The 16,861-nt window shown below is 58.9% G+C and overlaps 1 protein-coding gene across 7 annotated transcripts; it reads left to right on the top strand.

Moving 5' to 3' along the window:
• Positions 1 to 1,703: 1,703 nt before the first annotated feature.
• On the top strand, positions 1,704 to 16,774 carry LOC128783173 (uncharacterized). 7 transcript variants are annotated; one of them, XM_053933781.1, is made up of 27 exons: positions 1,706 to 2,010; positions 2,369 to 2,458; positions 3,045 to 3,143; positions 3,578 to 3,685; positions 3,945 to 4,034; positions 4,621 to 4,719; positions 5,154 to 5,261; positions 5,520 to 5,609; positions 6,196 to 6,294; positions 6,729 to 6,836; positions 7,095 to 7,184; positions 7,771 to 7,869; positions 8,304 to 8,411; positions 8,670 to 8,759; positions 9,346 to 9,444; positions 9,879 to 9,986; positions 10,245 to 10,334; positions 10,921 to 11,019; positions 11,454 to 11,561; positions 11,820 to 11,909; positions 12,496 to 12,594; positions 13,029 to 13,136; positions 13,396 to 13,485; positions 14,072 to 14,170; positions 14,613 to 14,720; positions 15,183 to 15,357; positions 16,061 to 16,231. In XM_053933781.1, exons 1-27 carry the CDS (start codon positions 1,914 to 1,916, stop codon positions 16,083 to 16,085), a joined length of 2,673 nt encoding a protein of 890 aa, XP_053789756.1. In that variant the 5' UTR covers positions 1,706 to 1,913; the 3' UTR covers positions 16,086 to 16,231. The 7 variants fall into 7 exon arrangements, with proteins under 7 accessions (XP_053789754.1, XP_053789758.1, XP_053789757.1 ...); XM_053933779.1 differs by lacking the exon at positions 16,061 to 16,231 and having other exon boundaries at positions 1,704 to 2,010; positions 15,183 to 16,054; XM_053933782.1 differs by lacking the exons at positions 15,183 to 15,357; positions 16,061 to 16,231 and adding an exon at positions 16,614 to 16,774 and having other exon boundaries at positions 1,705 to 2,010.
• The last annotated feature ends 87 nt before the right edge of the window (positions 16,775 to 16,861 follow it).

Here is a 16,861-nt window from a genome sequence, read left to right as displayed (position 1 = left end):
CAATCTCTGAGCAGGGGCCCGCTGGGGCTGCAGCCAGTGCTGGCTCCCACTGAGGCTGCCTGGCCAAGAGCAGCCCCAGGGGCACAGGGCACAGGTAAAGCAAGGTGGGGAGGAGAAAGAGCGGGGACGAGATTGCCCTTGAAAGGCAGACGCACTCTGGGGCCCGCTCCTGGCCAGGGAGCCTGCCCAGAGCCGTCCCCTGCTCGCCGGGGCCTTGAGGGGCAGCTGTCCAGCTGGACCAAGCTGTGCCAGCAGCTCCAGCCGTGCTGGGGAGCCTTGCCAGCTCTGGGCCCTGCTGTGCAGGAGAGTCCCAGTGTGCCACTGGCAGCTGGGGGCCTCAGCCACTCCTCTCTCCAAAGGTGCTCCTGCCCATCTTCAGAAGACGAGCCTAACAACGCAGGCAGAGAGAACTTGACCCGTGTTCCCAGCTCTTCACTTCTGTCCCCATCTGCCCTGCCACAGCTGCAGCACTGTCTTGAGGCCATCCCCAAACTCACCCCTCCACAACGAGACCCTCAGCCCCTGAGCCCCCTGGTCCTGTTCCCCAACCACGACTGAAGGTGGGCAGGCTCTGTCAGCCAGGGCAGGGCTTGGCCCACATTTTCTGTTCAAATAAAGACATAGAGTTGTCAGAGATATGTCCAGGTGGTAGCAGCAGCAAAGCCCAGCCGGCACCAGCGCTGGCTGAGCTCCATGCCCAGGAGCAGCCGTTCCTGGGCTGAGGGCACATTTCCTCCAGTGGCATCATCTGGGCCTGCACTTCATGAGGCACACAGGGATGTTTTGGGCTCTCTGCTGAGCTGTGCAGGGATCCCTCATGAGGCACACAGGGATGTTTTGGGCTCTCTGCTGAGCTGTGCAGGGATCCCTCATGAGGCACACAGGGATGTTTTGGGCTCTCTGCTGAGCTGTGCAGGGATCCCTCATGAGGCACACAGGGATGTTTTGGGCTCTCTGCTGAGCTGTGCAGGGATCCCTCATGAGGCACACAGGAGTATTTCTGGCCTCTCCTAAGCTGTGCAGGGATCCCTCATGAGCTGTGCACCAGGGTAAATGTCAGGGGCTTTTTTACTCTTCACAGCACAGCAAAGGGACACTTGGCCAAGGTTTTGCAAGGCTGGGAGAAAGCCTCTTGCAAAGCCTGGGGCCCAAAAGGCTGTGGGCACAGCGGCCGGGCGGAGCCCATCCCCTGGGGCCAGGCCGGGCTGCTCAGGCCGGGCCGGGCCGGGCCGGGCCAGGCCAGGGCCCCGGCAGGGAAGGGCCGCGGCCCTGGGCTCTGATGAGGCTGCTGAGCTCCGCCCTGGCCCTGTGCTGCAGCCCAAGACATTTCCAGCCAGGGCCGTGCCCTGGGCCACAGGAGGCACCGGGGCTATAAGTGAGGCTCTCAAGGGGGCTGGCTCTGTTCCCTGGGAGGATGCAGAGCCTTGTGCCTCGGCCTGATGGGGCCAAAATCCCCTCAACATCCTTCTGTTTGCAAAAATAAAGGCTTTGCGCTCATTCATAGGAAAAGCTGTAGGGGTGGCCTGCAGCTAATGTTCTTTTGTTGGCTGGACCCCAGTCAATGTCAGCAGGCAAAAGAAAGGTGTTGCTGAGGAATGACCTTGGATCAAGCAAAACATTTACAGTTCAGGGCAGTCCATTTGTGCAGATGGGGGACGCTCTGGGGGTACAGCTCAGGCCATGAGCTCACAGCAGGCTCTGGGGTCACAGCAGGCTGAGGTCACAGCAGGCTCTGAGGTCACAGAGGTGCCAGAGCCCCGTGGTTGCACAGCACCACAAGGAGCCAGCAGTCAGTCCTTGAGCACAACTGTTGCGGCAGCAGCGGCGGTGGCAGCAGTGGTGCTGACATTGGGACAGCGGTGTCAGGACAGTGGTGGCAGCAAGAGCTGGGGACTGGCAGAGGGCAAGGCACCATGGCCCTTGCTCTGCGCCTCTTCCTCCCGCTCCTCCTGGCCGTGGCCCTGCCTGCCAGGGCTGCCCAGGCTGCTCCGCTGCAAGCGCGGGGAGCAGGTGAGCCGGCAGCCTGGCTCCCCTTTCCCGGGACAGCGCTCCCTGCTCCCTGGAAAGTGCTGGGGGATGGTTTTTCCCCTGGGCTTTAGGGAGGGTTTCCTCTGTGGGAGGGAGAGAGCCCCCATGGGCCCTGGGCTGCTCCAGCTACCCTCCCAGGGATGTTGCACAAGAAAGGAAATCGTGTGGAGAGTGGCCAGGAGCCAGCCCAGAGCTCCCCAGGCCCCTGAGCAGCTTTGGCCCTGGCCATTCTCATCTGGCCCCCACAGCCTTACCCAACCCCCTTGCAGTGCCCAGTTCCCAAAGGCACAGGGGGATCCCAGCAGACCAGGAAATGGTTCTGATCTCTGATCCCTTCTAGCTCGGGATGGCGACATGGCTTATCCAGATGCCGTATTGGATGACAGCTTGGAGAATTCTCTTGGAGAGATTCTCTTGGAGAATGCTGGAGGCAAGTTTTCTGTGTGCCTTTCCTGAGAGAATAATCAGTGCCTCATGAGCCATTTCCCTTAGCAGCATCACAGGGTTGAAAGATTCTGGAAAACTTGCCCGGCTCCATTCTGGATCCCTGAGGGATCCCACAGAATGGCTGTCAGTGGCAGGAAGGAGCATTTAGCTGTCCATCTTCCTTCCGTGTGCAATTCCAGTGTGCGCTTCCGTGTGCTCTGTGCAGCCAGGAAGAAGAGCAGAGAGGGAAGGGGCCGGGCCCAGGGCTGTGCCCCGGGGCTGTGCCTTTTGCAGCTCCTTTGCCGGCCCCGGGGTGCCTGAGCTGCTCCTGCTGCTGCTGCCAAGCCCTGGCCCTGCCTGGGGCTGGGTTTAGAGCTGCTGGCAGCTCCAGGGAATCCTTTCTCCCCCGAGGACGGCCCTGCAAGGGGCTCCTTCCATGCCAGTGTGGGGCCACCGCAGGCACGTGGTCCCCCTGGCCCTGCTCCTGAGTGGAAGGCAGAGCTGAGGGAGTGCTTTGGAGGGCACCAATCACCCAGGGGCACTCACTGCCACTCTGGCCTGAGGGGGACATGGAACATCTTTATGTTAAGGTCCTTCTCCATGGAAGAACGTAGACAGCGGAGACAAGAAATCCCTGGAGGCAGCCAAACATCTGGACCAGATGCTAAGTGATCTGGAGAGACGCCGTGGTGGGTGCATTTCTGTCAGCCTTCCCCTGGGACTCAGCAGCCGGGGGCTTTCCCTGCACATCTGGAAACGCCGTGCCCAGCACAGAGGGAAGGGATCCATGGCAGCCTGGCTGCCCCGCTGCTGCTTTCCTGCCCTGCAGGGCTGTTTCCCAGCCTGGCCTGGCTGCAGCTTCTCCCCAGCCTCTGCAGGAAGGCATTTGGCACCAGCTGGCAGGGAGCCCAACCTGCACCATGGGCCCGAGATGCCTGCAATTTCCCGGTCTCCGGGTAGATCAGGAATGGCACCTGTTTGTAGAAGGGAGTGGCCTGGCCAATCCCAACAGTTTTGATGATTTCCTGAACCATGAGCTTGTCCAGTATTGCCTCTTGAAGATGCCATCTCCCAGAAGGGGAACGGCTCCATCTAATGCAGCTGTGCCTCTTCCTGTCTCCAGAGATGAAGCGAAAGGCTGTGCTGAAGGCAGCATTTCCTGGAGGAAGCAGTGGCCCATTGGCAGCCCCTGCTGCAGGAAGTGAGGCGATGCCAGGCACAGTCACAGGAGGTAATTGCTGAGGCCTGAGCTGCCATCTCTGCTGTGTGGCAGTACCTGCCCTCCAGGGATGTTGCACAGGGCCTGCAAAGAGTGTGGAGAGTGGCCAGGAGCCAGCCCAGAGCTCCCCAGGCCCCTGAGCAGCTTTGGCCCTGGCCATTCTCATCTGGCCCCCACAGCCTTACCCGACCCCCTTGCAGTGCCCAGTTCCCAAAGGCACAGGGGGATCCCAGCAGACCAGGAAATGGTTCTGATCTCTGATCCCTTCTAGCTTGGGATGGCGACATGGCTTATCCAGATGCCGTATTGGATGACAGCTTGGAGAATTCTCTTGGAGAGATTCTTTTGGAGAATGCTGGAGGCAAGTTTTCTGTGTGCCTTTCCTGAGAGAATAATCAGTGCCTCATGAGCCATTTCCCTTAGCAGCATCACAGGGTTGAAAGATTCTGGAAAACTTGCCCGGCTCCATTCTGGATGCCTGAGGGATCCCACAGAATGGCTGTCAGTGGCAGGAAGGAGCATTTAGCTGTCCATCTTCCTTCCGTGTGCAATTCCAGTGTGCGCTTCCGTGTGCTCTGTGCAGCCAGGAAGAAGAGCAGAGAGGGAAGGGGCCGGGCCCAGGGCTGTGCCCCGGGGCTGTGCCTTTTGCAGCTCCTTTGCCGGCCCCGGGGTGCCTGAGCTGCTCCTGCTGCTGCTGCCAAGCCCTGGCCCTGCCTGGGGCTGGGTTTAGAGCTGCTGGCAGCTCCAGGGAATTCTTTCTCCCCCGAGGACGGCCCTGCAAGGGGCTCCTTCCATGCCAGTGTGGGGCCACCGCAGGCACGTGGTCCCCCTGGCCCTGCTCCTGAGTGGAAGGCAGAGCTGAGGGAGTGCTTTGGAGGGCACCAATCACCCAGGGGCACTCACTGCCACTCTGGCCTGAGGGGGACATGGAACATCTTTATGTTAAGGTCCTTCTCCATGGAAGAACTCAGACACTGGAGACAAGAAATCCCTGGAGGCAGCCAGACACCTGGACCAGATGCTGAGTGATCTGGAGAGACGCCGTGGTGGGTGCATTTCCCTCAGCCTTCCCCTGGGACTCAGCAGCCGGGGGCTTTCCCTGCACATCTGGACACGCCGTGCCCGGCACAGAGGGAAGGGATCCATGGCAGCCTGGCTGCCCCGCTGCTGCTTTCCTGCCCTGCAGGGCTGTTTCCCAGCCTGGCCTGGCTGCAGCTTCTCCCCAGCCTCTGCAGGAAGGCATTTGGCACCAGCTGGCAGGGAGCCCAACCTGCACCATGGGCCCGAGATGCCTGCAATTTCCCGGTCTCCGGGTAGATCAGGAATGGCACCTGTTTGTAGAAGGGAGTGGCCTGGCCAATCCCAACAGTTTTGATGATTTCCTGAACCATGAGTTTGTCCAGTATTGCCTCTTGAAGATGCCATCTCCCAGAAGGGGAACGGCTCCATCTAATGCAGCTGTGCCTCTTCCTGTCTCCAGAGATGAAGCGAAAGGCTGTGCTGAAGGCAGCATTTCCTGGAGGAAGCAGTGGCCCATTGGCAGCCCCTGCTGCAGGAAGTGAGGCGATGCCAGGCACAGTCACAGGAGGTAATTGCTGAGGCTTGAGCTGCCATCTCTGCTGTGTGGCAGTACCTGCCCTCCAGGGATGTTGCACAGGGCCTGCAAAGAGTGTGGAGAGTGGCCAGGAGCCAGCCCAGAGCTCCCCAGGCTCTGGGCAGCTTTGGCCATGGCCATGGAAATTTGGCCCCCACAGCCTTACCCGACCCCCTTGCAGTGCCCAGTTCCCAAAGGCACAGGGGGATCCCAGCAGACCAGGAAATGGTTCTGATCTCTCATTCCTTCTAGCTTGGGATGGCGACATGGCTTCTCCAGATGCACTATTGGATGACAGCTTGGAGAATTCTCTTGGAGAGATTCTTTTGGAGAATGCTGGAGGCAAGTTTTCTGTGTGCCTTTCCTGAGAGAATAATCAGTGCCTCATGAGCCATTTCCCTTAGCAGCATCACAGGGTTGAAAGATTCTGGAAAACTTGCCCGGCTCCATTCTGGATGCCTGAGGGATCCCACAGAATGGCTGTCAGTGGCAGGAAGGAGCATTTAGCTGTCCATCTTCCTTCCGTGTGCAATTCCAGTGTGCGCTTCCGTGTGCTCTGTGCAGCCACGGAGAAGAGCAGAGAGGGAAGGGGCCGGGCCCAGGGCTGTGCCCCGGGGCTGTGCCTTTTGCAGCTCCTTTGCCGGCCCCGGGGTGCCTGAGCTGCTCCTGCTGCTGCTGCCAAGCCCTGGCCCTGCCTGGGGCTGGGTTTAGAGCTGCTGGCAGCTCCAGGGAATCCTTTCTCCCCCGAGGACGGCCCTGCAAGGGGCTCCTTCCATGCCAGTGTGGGGCCACCGCAGGCACGTGGTCCCCCTGGCCCTGCTCCTGAGTGGAAGGCAGAGCTGAGGGAGTGCTTTGGAGGGCACCAATCACCCAGGGGCACTCACTGCCACTCTGGCCTGAGGGGGACATGGAACAACTTTATGTTAAGGTCCTTCTCCATGGAAGAACTCAGACACAGGAGACAAGAAATCCCTGGAGGCAGCCAGACACCTGGACCAGATGCTGAGTGATCTGGAGAGACGCCGTGGTGGGTGCATTTCCCTCAGCCTTCCCCTGGGACTCAGCAGCCGGGGGCTTTCCCTGCACATCTGGACATGCCGTGCCCAGCACAGAGGGAAGGGATCCACGGCAGCCTGGCTGCCCCGCTGCTGCTTTCCTGCCCTGCAGGGCTGTTTCCCAGCCTGGCCTGGCTGCAGCTTCTCCCCAGCCTCTGCAGGAAGGCATTTGGCATCAGCTGGCAGGGAGCCCAACCTGCACCATGGGCCCGAGATGCCTGCAATTTCCCGGTCTCCGGGTAGATCAGGAATGGCACCTGTTTGTAGAAGGGAGTGGCCTGGCCAATCCCAACAGTTTTGATGATTTCCTGAACCATGAGTTTGTCCAGTATTGCCTCTTGAAGATGCCATCTCCCAGAAGGGGAACGGCTCCATCTAATGCAGCTGTGCCTCTTCCTGTCTCCAGAGATGAAGCGAAAGGCTGTGCTGAAGGCAGCATTTCCTGGAGGAAGCAGTGGCCCATTGGCAGCCCCTGCTGCAGGAAGTGAGGCGATGCCAGGCACAGTCACAGGAGGTAATTGCTGAGGCTTGAGCTGCCATCTCTGCTGTGTGGCAGTACCTGCCCTCCAGGGATGTTGCACAGGGCCTGCAAAGAGTGTGGAGAGTGGCCAGGAGCCAGCCCAGAGCTCCCCAGGCCCTGGGCAGCTTTGGCCATGGCCATGGAAATTTGGCCCCCACAGCCTTACCCGACCCCCTTGCAGTGCCCAGTTCCCAAAGGCACAGGGGGATCCCAGCAGACCAAGAAATGGTTCTGATCTCTCATTCCTTCTAGCTTGGGATGGCGACATGGCTTCTCCAGATGCCCTATTGGATGACAGCTTGGAGAATTCTCTTGGAGAGAATCTCTTGGAGAATGCTGGAGGCAAGTTTTCTGTGTGCCTTTCCTGAGAGAATAATCAGTGCCTCATGAGCCATTTCCCTTAGCAGCATCACAGGGTTGAAAGATTCTGGAAAACTTGCCCGGCTCCATTCTGGATCCCTGAGGGATCCCACAGAATGGCTGTCAGTGGCAGGAAGGAGCATTTAGCTGTCCATCTTCCTTCCGTGTGCAATTCCAGTGTGCGCTTCCGTGTGCTCTGTGCAGCCAGGAAGAAGAGCAGAGAGGGAAGGGGCCGGGCCCAGGGCTGTGCCCCGGGGCTGTGCCTTTTGCAGCTCCTTTGCCGGCCCCGGGGTGCCTGAGCTGCTCCTGCTGCTGCTGCCAAGCCCTGGCCCTGCCTGGGGCTGGGTTTAGAGCTGCTGGCAGCTCCAGGGAATCCTTTCTCCCCCGAGGACGGCCCTGCAAGGGGCTCCTTCCATGCCAGTGTGGGGCCACCGCAGGCACGTGGTCCCCCTGGCCCTGCTCCTGAGTGGAAGGCAGAGCTGAGGGAGTGCTTTGGAGGGCACCAATCACCCAGGGGCACTCACTGCCACTCTGGCCTGAAGGGGACATGGAACATCTTTATGTTAAGGTCCTTCTCCATGGAAGAACTCAGACACAGGAGACAAGAAATCCCTGGAGGCAGCCAGACACCTGGACCAGATGCTGAGCGATCTGGAGAGACGCCGTGGTGGGTGCATTTCCCTCAGCCTTCCCCTGGGACTCAGCAGCCGGGGGCTTTCCCTGCACATCTGGACACGCCGTGCCCGGCACAGAGGGAAGGGATCCATGGCAGCCTGGCTGCCCCGCTGCTGCTTTCCTGCCCTGCAGGGCTGTTTCCCAGCCTGGCCTGGCTGCAGCTTCTCCCCAGCCTCTGCAGGAAGGCATTTGGCATCAGCTGGCAGGGAGCCCAACCTGCACCATGGGCCCGAGATGCCTGCAATTTCCCGGTCTCCGGGTAGATCAGGAATGGCACCTGTTTGTAGAAGGGAGTGGCCTGGCCAATCCCAACAGTTTTGATGATTTCCTGAACCATGAGTTTGTCCAGTATTGCCTCTTGAAGATGCCATCTCCCAGAAGGGGAACGGCTCCATCTAATGCAGCTGTGCCTCTTCCTGTCTCCAGAGATGAAGCGAAAGGCTGTGCTGAAGGCAGCATTTCCTGGAGGAAGCAGTGGCCCATTGGCAGCCCCTGCTGCAGGAAGTGAGGCGATGCCAGGCACAGTCACAGGAGGTAATTGCTGAGGCCTGAGCTGCCATCTCTGCTGTGTGGCAGTACCTGCCCTCCAGGGATGTTGCACAGGGCCTGCAAAGAGTGTGGAGAGTGGCCAGGAGCCAGCCCAGAGCTCCCCAGGCCCTGGGCAGCTTTGGCCATGGCCATGGAAATTTGGCCCCCACAGCCTTACCCGACCCCCTTGCAGTGCCCAGTTCCCAAAGGCACAGGGGGATCCCAGCAGACCAGGAAATGGTTCTGATCTCTCATTCCTTCTAGCTTGGGATGGCGACATGGCTTCTCCAGATGCCCTATTGGATGACAGCTTGGAGAATTCTCTTGGAGAGATTCTCTTGGAGAATGCTGGAGGCAAGTTTTCTGTGTGCCTTTCCTGAGAGAATAATCAGTGCCTCATGAGCCATTTCCCTTAGCAGCATCACAGGGTTGAAAGATTCTGGAAAACTTGCCCGGCTCCATTCTGGATCCCTGAGGGATCCCACAGAATGGCTGTCAGTGGCAGGAAGGAGCATTTAGCTGTCCATCTTCCTTCCGTGTGCAATTCCAGTGTGCGCTTCCGTGTGCTCTGTGCAGCCAGGAAGAAGAGCAGAGAGGGAAGGGGCCGGGCCCAGGGCTGTGCCCCGGGGCTGTGCCTTTTGCAGCTCCTTTGCCGGCCCCGGGGTGCCTGAGTTGCTCCTGCTGCTACTGCCAAGCCCTGGCCCTGCCTGGGGCTGGGTTTAGAGCTGCTGGCAGCTCCAGGGAATCCTTTCTCCCCCGTGGACGGCCCTGCAAGGGGCTCCTTCCATGCCAGTGTGGGGCCACCGCAGGCACGTGGTCCCCCTGGCCCTGCTCCTGAGTGGAAGGCAGAGCTGAGGGAGTGCTTTGGAGGGCACCAATCACCCAGGGGCACTCACTGCCACTCTGGCCTGAAGGGGACATGGAACATCTTTATGTTAAGGTCCTTCTCCATGGAAGAACTCAGACACTGGAGACAAGAAATCCCTGGAGGCAGCCAGACACCTGGACCAGATGCTGAGCGATCTGGAGAGACGCCGTGGTGGGTGCATTTCCCTCAGCCTTCCCCTGGGACTCAGCAGCCGGGGGCTTTCCCTGCACATCTGGACACGCCGTGCCCGGCACAGAGGGAAGGGATCCATGGCAGCCTGGCTGCCCCGCTGCTGCTTTCCTGCCCTGCAGGGCTGTTTCCCAGCCTGGCCTGGCTGCAGCTTCTCCCCAGCCTCTGCAGGAAGGCATTTGGCATCAGCTGGCAGGGAGCCCAACCTGCACCATGGGCCCGAGATGCCTGCAATTTCCCGGTCTCCGGGTAGATCAGGAATGGCACCTGTTTGTAGAAGGGAGTGGCCTGGCCAATCCCAACAGTTTTGATGATTTCCTGAACCATGAGTTTGTCCAGTATTGCCTCTTGAAGATGCCATCTCCCAGAAGGGGAACGGCTCCATCTAATGCAGCTGTGCCTCTTCCTGTCTCCAGAGATGAAGCGAAAGGCTGTGCTGAAGGCAGCATTTCCTGGAGGAAGCAGTGGCCCATTGGCAGCCCCTGCTGCAGGAAGTGAGGCGATGCCAGGCACAGTCACAGGAGGTAATTGCTGAGGCTTGAGCTGCCATCTCTGCTGTGTGGCAGTACCTGCCCTCCAGGGATGTTGCACAGGGCTTGCAAAGAGTGTGGAGAGTGGCCAGGAGCCAGCCCAGAGCTCCCCAGGCTCTGGGCAGCTTTGGCCATGGCCATGGAAATTTGGCCCCCACAGCCTTACCCGACCCCCTTGCAGTGCCCAGTTCCCAAAGGCACAGGGGGATCCCAGCAGACCAGGAAATGGTTCTGATCTCTCATTCCTTCTAGCTTGGGATGGCGACATGGCTTCTCCAGATGCACTATTGGATGACAGCTTGGAGAATTCTCTTGGAGAGATTCTTTTGGAGAATGCTGGAGGCAAGTTTTCTGTGTGCCTTTCCTGAGAGAATAATCAGTGCCTCATGAGCCATTTCCCTTAGCAGCATCACAGGGTTGAAAGATTCTGGAAAACTTGCCCGGCTCCATTCTGGATGCCTGAGGGATCCCACAGAATGGCTGTCAGTGGCAGGAAGGAGCATTTAGCTGTCCATCTTCCTTCCGTGTGCAATTCCAGTGTGCGCTTCCGTGTGCTCTGTGCAGCCACGGAGAAGAGCAGAGAGGGAAGGGGCCGGGCCCAGGGCTGTGCCCCGGGGCTGTGCCTTTTGCAGCTCCTTTGCCGGCCCCGGGGTGCCTGAGCTGCTCCTGCTGCTGCTGCCAAGCCCTGGCCCTGCCTGGGGCTGGGTTTAGAGCTGCTGGCAGCTCCAGGGAATCCTTTCTCCCCCGTGGACGGCCCTGCAAGGGGCTCCTTCCATGCCAGTGTGGGGCCACCGCAGGCACGTGGTCCCCCTGGCCCTGCTCCTGAGTGGAAGGCAGAGCTGAGGGAGTGCTTTGGAGGGCACCAATCACCCAGGGGCACTCACTGCCACTCTGGCCTGAAGGGGACATGGAACAACTTTATGTTAAGGTCCTTCTCCATGGAAGAACTCAGACACAGGAGACAAGAAATCCCTGGAGGCAGCCAGACACCTGGACCAGATGCTGAGCGATCTGGAGAGACGCCGTGGTGGGTGCATTTCCCTCAGCCTTCCCCTGGGACTCAGCAGCCGGGGGCTTTCCCTGCACATCTGGACACGCCGTGCCCGGCACAGAGGGAAGGGATCCACGGCAGCCTGGCTGCCCCGCTGCTGCTTTCCTGCCCTGCAGGGCTGTTTCCCAGCCTGGCCTGGCTGCAGCTTCTCCCCAGCCTCTGCAGGAAGGCATTTGGCATCAGCTGGCAGGGAGCCCAAACTGCACCATGGGCCCGAGATGCCTGCAATTTCCCGGTCTCCGGGTAGATCAGGAATGGCACCTGTTTGTAGAAGGGAGTGGCCTGGCCAATCCCAACAGTTTTGATGATTTCCTGAACCATGAGTTTGTCCAGTATTGCCTCTTGAAGATGCCATCTCCCAGAAGGGGAACGGCTCCATCTAATGCAGCTGTGCCTCTTCCTGTCTCCAGAGATGAAGCGAAAGGCTGTGCTGAAGGCAGCATTTCCTGGAGGAAGCAGTGGCCCATTGGCAGCCCCTGCTGCAGGAAGTGAGGCGATGCCAGGCACAGTCACAGGAGGTAATTGCTGAGGCTTGAGCTGCCATCTCTGCTGTGTGGCAGTACCTGCCCTCCAGGGATGTTGCACAAGGCCTGCAAAGAGTGTGGAGAGTGGCCAGGAGCCAGCCCAGAGCTCCCCAGGCCCTGGGCAGCTTTGGCCATGGCCATGGAAATTTGGCCCCCACAGCCTTACCCGACCCCCTTGCAGTGCCCAGTTCCCAAAGGCACAGGGGGATCCCAGCAGACCAAGAAATGGTTCTGATCTCTCATTCCTTCTAGCTTGGGATGGCGACATGGCTTCTCCAGATGCCCTATTGGATGACAGCTTGGAGAATTCTCTTGGAGAGAATCTCTTGGAGAATGCTGGAGGCAAGTTTTCTGTGTGCCTTTCCTGAGAGAATAATCAGTGCCTCATGAGCCATTTCCCTTAGCAGCATCACAGGGTTGAAAGATTCTGGAAAACTTGCCCGGCTCCATTCTGGATCCCTGAGGGATCCCACAGAATGGCTGTCAGTGGCAGGAAGGAGCATTTAGCTGTCCATCTTCCTTCCGTGTGCAATTCCAGTGTGCGCTTCCGTGTGCTCTGTGCAGCCAGGAAGAAGAGCAGAGAGGGAAGGGGCCGGGCCCAGGGCTGTGCCCCGGGGCTGTGCCTTTTGCAGCTCCTTTGCCGGCCCCGGGGTGCCTGAGTTGCTCCTGCTGCTACTGCCAAGCCCTGGCCCTGCCTGGGGCTGGGTTTAGAGCTGCTGGCAGCTCCAGGGAATCCTTTCTCCCCCGTGGACGGCCCTGCAAGGGGCTCCTTCCATGCCAGTGTGGGGCCACCGCAGGCACGTGGTCCCCCTGGCCCTGCTCCTGAGTGGAAGGCAGAGCTGAGGGAGTGCTTTGGAGGGCACCAATCACCCAGGGGCACTCACTGCCACTCTGGCCTGAAGGGGACATGGAACATCTTTTTGTTAAGGTCCTTCTCCATGGAAGAACTCAGACACTGGAGAAAAGAAATCCCTGGAGGCAGCCAGACACCTGGACCAGATGCTGAGCGATCTGGAGAGACGCCGTGGTGGGTGCATTTCCCTCAGCCTTCACCTGGGACTCAGCAGCCGGGGGCTTTCCCTGCACATCTGGACACGCTGTGCCCGGCACAGAGGGAAGGGATCCATGGCAGCCTGGCTGCCCCGCTGCTGCTTTCCTGCCCTGCAGGGCTGTTTCCCAGCCTGGCCTGGCTGCAGCTTCTCCCCAGCCTCTGCAGGAAGGCATTTGGCATCAGCTGGCAGGGAGCCCAACCTGCACCATGGGCCCGAGATGCCTGCAATTTCCCGGTCTCCGGGTAGATCAGGAATGGCACCTGTTTGTAGAAGGGAGTGGCCTGGCCAATCCCAACAGTTTTGATGATTTCCTGAACCATGAGTTTGTCCAGTATTGCCTCTTGAAGATGCCATCTCCCAGAAGGGGAACGGCTCCATCTAATGCAGCTGTGCCTCTTCCTGTCTCCAGAGATGAAGCGAAAGGCTGTGCTGAAGGCAGCATTTCCTGGAGGAAGCAGTGGCCCATTGGCAGCCCCTGCTGCAGGAAGTGAGGCGATGCCAGGCACAGTCACAGGAGGTAATTGCTGAGGCTTGAGCTGCCATCTCTGCTGTGTGGCAGTACCTGCCCTCCAGGGATGTTGCACAGGGCCTGCAAAGAGTGTGGAGAGTGGCCAGGAGCCAGCCCAGAGCTCCCCAGGCCCCTGGGCAGCTTTGGCCATGGCCATGGAAATTTGGCCCCCACAGCCTTACCCGACCCCCTTGCAGTGCCCAGTTCCCAAAGGCACAGGGGGATCCCAGCAGACCAGGAAATGGTTCTGATCTCTCATTCCTTCTAGCTTGGGATGGCGACATGGCTTCTCCAGATGCACTACTGGATGACAGCTTGGAGAATTCTCTTGGAGAGAATCTCTTGGAGAATGCTGGAGGCAAGTTTTCTGTGTGCCTTTCCTGAGAGAATAATCAGTGCCTCATGAGCCATTTCCCTTAGCAGCATCACAGGGTTGAAAGATTCTGGAAAACTTGCCCGGCTCCATTCTGGATCCCTGAGGGATCCCACAGAATGGCTGTCAGTGGCAGGAAGGAGCATTTAGCTGTCCATCTTCCTTCCATGTGCAATTCCAGTGTGCGCTTCCATGTGCTCTGTGCAGCCAGGAAGAAGAGCAGAGAGGGAAGGGGCCGGGCCCAGGGCTGTGCCCCGGGGCTGTGCCTTTTGCAGCTCCTTTGCCGGCCCCGGGGTGCCTGAGCTGCTCCTGCTGCTACTGCCAAGCCCTGGCCCTGCCTGGGGCTGGGTTTAGAGCTGCTGGCAGCTCCAGGGAATCCTTTCTCCCCCGTGGACGGCCCTGCAAGGGGCTCCTTCCATGCCAGTGTGGGGCCACCGCAGGCACGTGGTCCCCCTGGCCCTGCTCCTGAGTGGAAGGCAGAGCTGAGGGAGTGCTTTGGAGGGCACCAATCACCCAGGGGCACTCACTGCCACTCTGGCCTGAAGGGGACATGGAACAACTTTATGTTAAGGTCCTTCTCCATGGAAGAACTCAGACACTGGAGACAAGAAATCCCTGGAGGCAGCCAGACGCCTTGACCAGATGCTGAGTGATCTGGAGAGACGCCGTGGTGGGTGCATTTCCCTCAGCCTTCCCCTGGGACTCAGCAGCCGGGGGCTTTCCCTGCACATCTGGACACGCCGTGCCCGGCACAGAGGGAAGGGATCCATGGCAGCCTGGCTGCCCCGCTGCTGCTTTCCTGCCCTGCAGGGCTGTTTCCCAGCCTGGCCTGGCTGCAGCTTCTCCCCAGCCTCTGCAGGAAGGCATTTGGTACCAGCTGGCAGGGAGCCCAAACTGCACCACGGGCCTGCAATCCCCTGCAATTTCCCGGTCTCCGGGTAGATCAGGAGTGGCACCTGTTTGGAGAAGGGAGGGCCCTGTGGCAGCCCCAAGAGCCGTGGCCTTTTCCTGATCCTTATCCATGTCTTTGAAAAGTAGAACTTGCTGAAGATGCCATCTCTCCAATGGGGAATGGTTCCACCTGATCCAGCTGTCCCTTTTCCTTTCTCCAGAGATGGACCAAAGGGCTTTGCTGAAGGCAGCACTTCCTGAAGGAAGCCGTGGCTCCGTGCCAGCCCCCGATACACGAAGGGAGGAGATGCCAGACAGTGCCACAGAAGGTGATTGCTGTGCCAGGCTCAGCCAGGCTGAGCAATCCTGCTGGGGTCCCTCCGTGGGAGACATGTCCCAAAACCTGGGAGTGGCTGCACGGGGTGCCCATGGTGGGGAAAGGGCAGAGAGGGAGAGCAAGGCTCTCGTGTGTCCTGACAGGGCCTGACTCTGTCCCCTGGGGCTGGGGGAGCTGTCACAGGGCAGGGAGGTCCAGGGCTGGCAGGGGCTGCTCAGGGATGGGTTTGGCCCGTGTCCCTTGAAGCAGCGACTGCCCAAGCAGCTGTGCTGGCCCCGGGCTCTCCTCCCGGCCTGCTGGGCTTTGTTGGGTGGCACAGCCTGTGCCAAGGGGCGGCAAGGGGCCTGCAGGCCCCAGCTCTGGGGGAAACAGAGAACGTCCTGGCCGTATCCACCGTGCTGCCAGCTCGGCAGTGCAGCACAGCACGGGCTCACGCTCCCCATTGCTCCCACAGACGTTATCACTGAAACAGGAATATTTGCCCCGGATCCAGTGCGCCTCCCAAGAATTGTCTGCCCCCAGGATGTGTGCAGGTCCTGCATGATAGGCACGGTGGTGACACTGTTCACCGTGCCCCTCGTGCTGATCGGCTGCTATCTTGGCATTCGGAAGCTGTACCAGAGCAGACGGTCAGTTGTTGATTTTTCTCCACAGCTTTCTTGTAACTCTGCTCATAGCATTGGTAGCCTGACTCGTAGTCATGCTGCACTGGAGCTGTGGCCAGTCCGTGGTTGTCCAAAGAACTCTGCTGAGGGCTCTGCTGCTGCCCAGTGCTTTCATTGGCCTCTTCATTGCTGGCCTTGTCCTGGGGGGCCCGCTGGGGCTGCAGCCAGTGCTGGCTCCCACTGAGGCTGCCAGGCCAAGAGCAGCCCCGGGGGCACAGGGCACAGGCAGAGCAAGTTCTCAACAGTATTTGGGCCACACAGCTCAGGACAGGACAGTGCTTATTTAGTAGCTCATGTAAAGTTTCATGGTGACAGTGATGTTACCAGACAAGCAAATCTGCTTCTGTTCAGTGTTCAAACAAATCCAACCTGATGAAGGTTTAGCTTTGGCCTTGAGGCTTTGCTCTTTGTGTGAGCCCTGTTCTGGATTGATTCCCACTCAGTCTTGGAGCCTGTTTTGGGTGAAGGCTCATCCTGGCCCTGACCCTTGGCAGTTCTGGGCTCAAAGGCACCGCCAAGGCCGCACTGCACGTGACTGGGCTTCAGGGCTCCATTAGCAAAGGGCTTTGAGAAGTTTAAATTACTGTATTCTTACTCTTTGGTTTTCTTTATGGAATTCGTTCCCTTTTTTTTAAACTTAATTTTAAACAAACAAATTCTTTTCCAGTGCTTTTTCCCGTTATTTGAGATAGTGAATGATGGCTGGACCATCGAGGATCTCGTCTCGACAGTGGTAGCTCTATTCCCCTTCCTCTCTTTTCTCTCTATTTCCCTTTTCTGTCCCTTCTATCGCATTTGCTGTTGGTACCTAAATAAAGATGCATTTGTTGTGATTCAAGTGATGGTCCCTTGCCATTTGCAGTTTTGCACTTTTGGGATCGGTTAACAAACCATCACAAACACCCCGCAAGAGTGGATCGTGACCGGTTGTGGGGGATCCTTCGCTCTCTTGGATGGGGGAGGGAGCGGGGAAATGGAATCAAGATGAGACAGGGATCAGCCAGCCCCACGCCAGGCAGCGTTTTCTCCTCTGAAAGCTCCTCTGAGCTGAGCGAGCTGGTGAAGCCTGCGGAGCAAATGAGAGCCGGGACTGAGGGAAAGGCTGGCTGGGAAGGAGTCAGATAAACCCATGTGGGCATTTCCCTTTCCAAGGGGCTCCTGGGGAGACAAAGGAGACAAGAAGGATTCCCCACCTCACGACATCTCCTTTTTCCCTTCAGTAGCCCTATTGCAGCCACTGCATACAAGAGTTTACTTGATCCCCTTGATGCCAGGGAGCACCAAGAACTTGAACCTTGCTGGAGTCCAGCCCTGCCTGCCTGTCACCGAGCAGAGGGGAAAGATGCAGAACCTGGGCAGGGGTTGAGTCAAATTGGCATTTTGCCACTTGTGATTTCCTCCCAGCTTTTGCAGCAGGGTGACAACCCCATCACTGCAAACCACTCCCTTTGGCAAGGCACACGTGGAC

The sequence above is a fragment of the Vidua chalybeata genome, unplaced genomic scaffold (genome assembly GCF_026979565.1).
Source record: "Vidua chalybeata isolate OUT-0048 unplaced genomic scaffold, bVidCha1 merged haplotype W_reject_23, whole genome shotgun sequence".
Classification (NCBI taxonomy): Eukaryota; Metazoa; Chordata; class Aves; order Passeriformes; family Viduidae; genus Vidua; species Vidua chalybeata.
The sequence above is the reverse complement of the archived record's forward strand: the minus strand, read 5'-3'. Positions and strand labels throughout refer to the sequence as shown.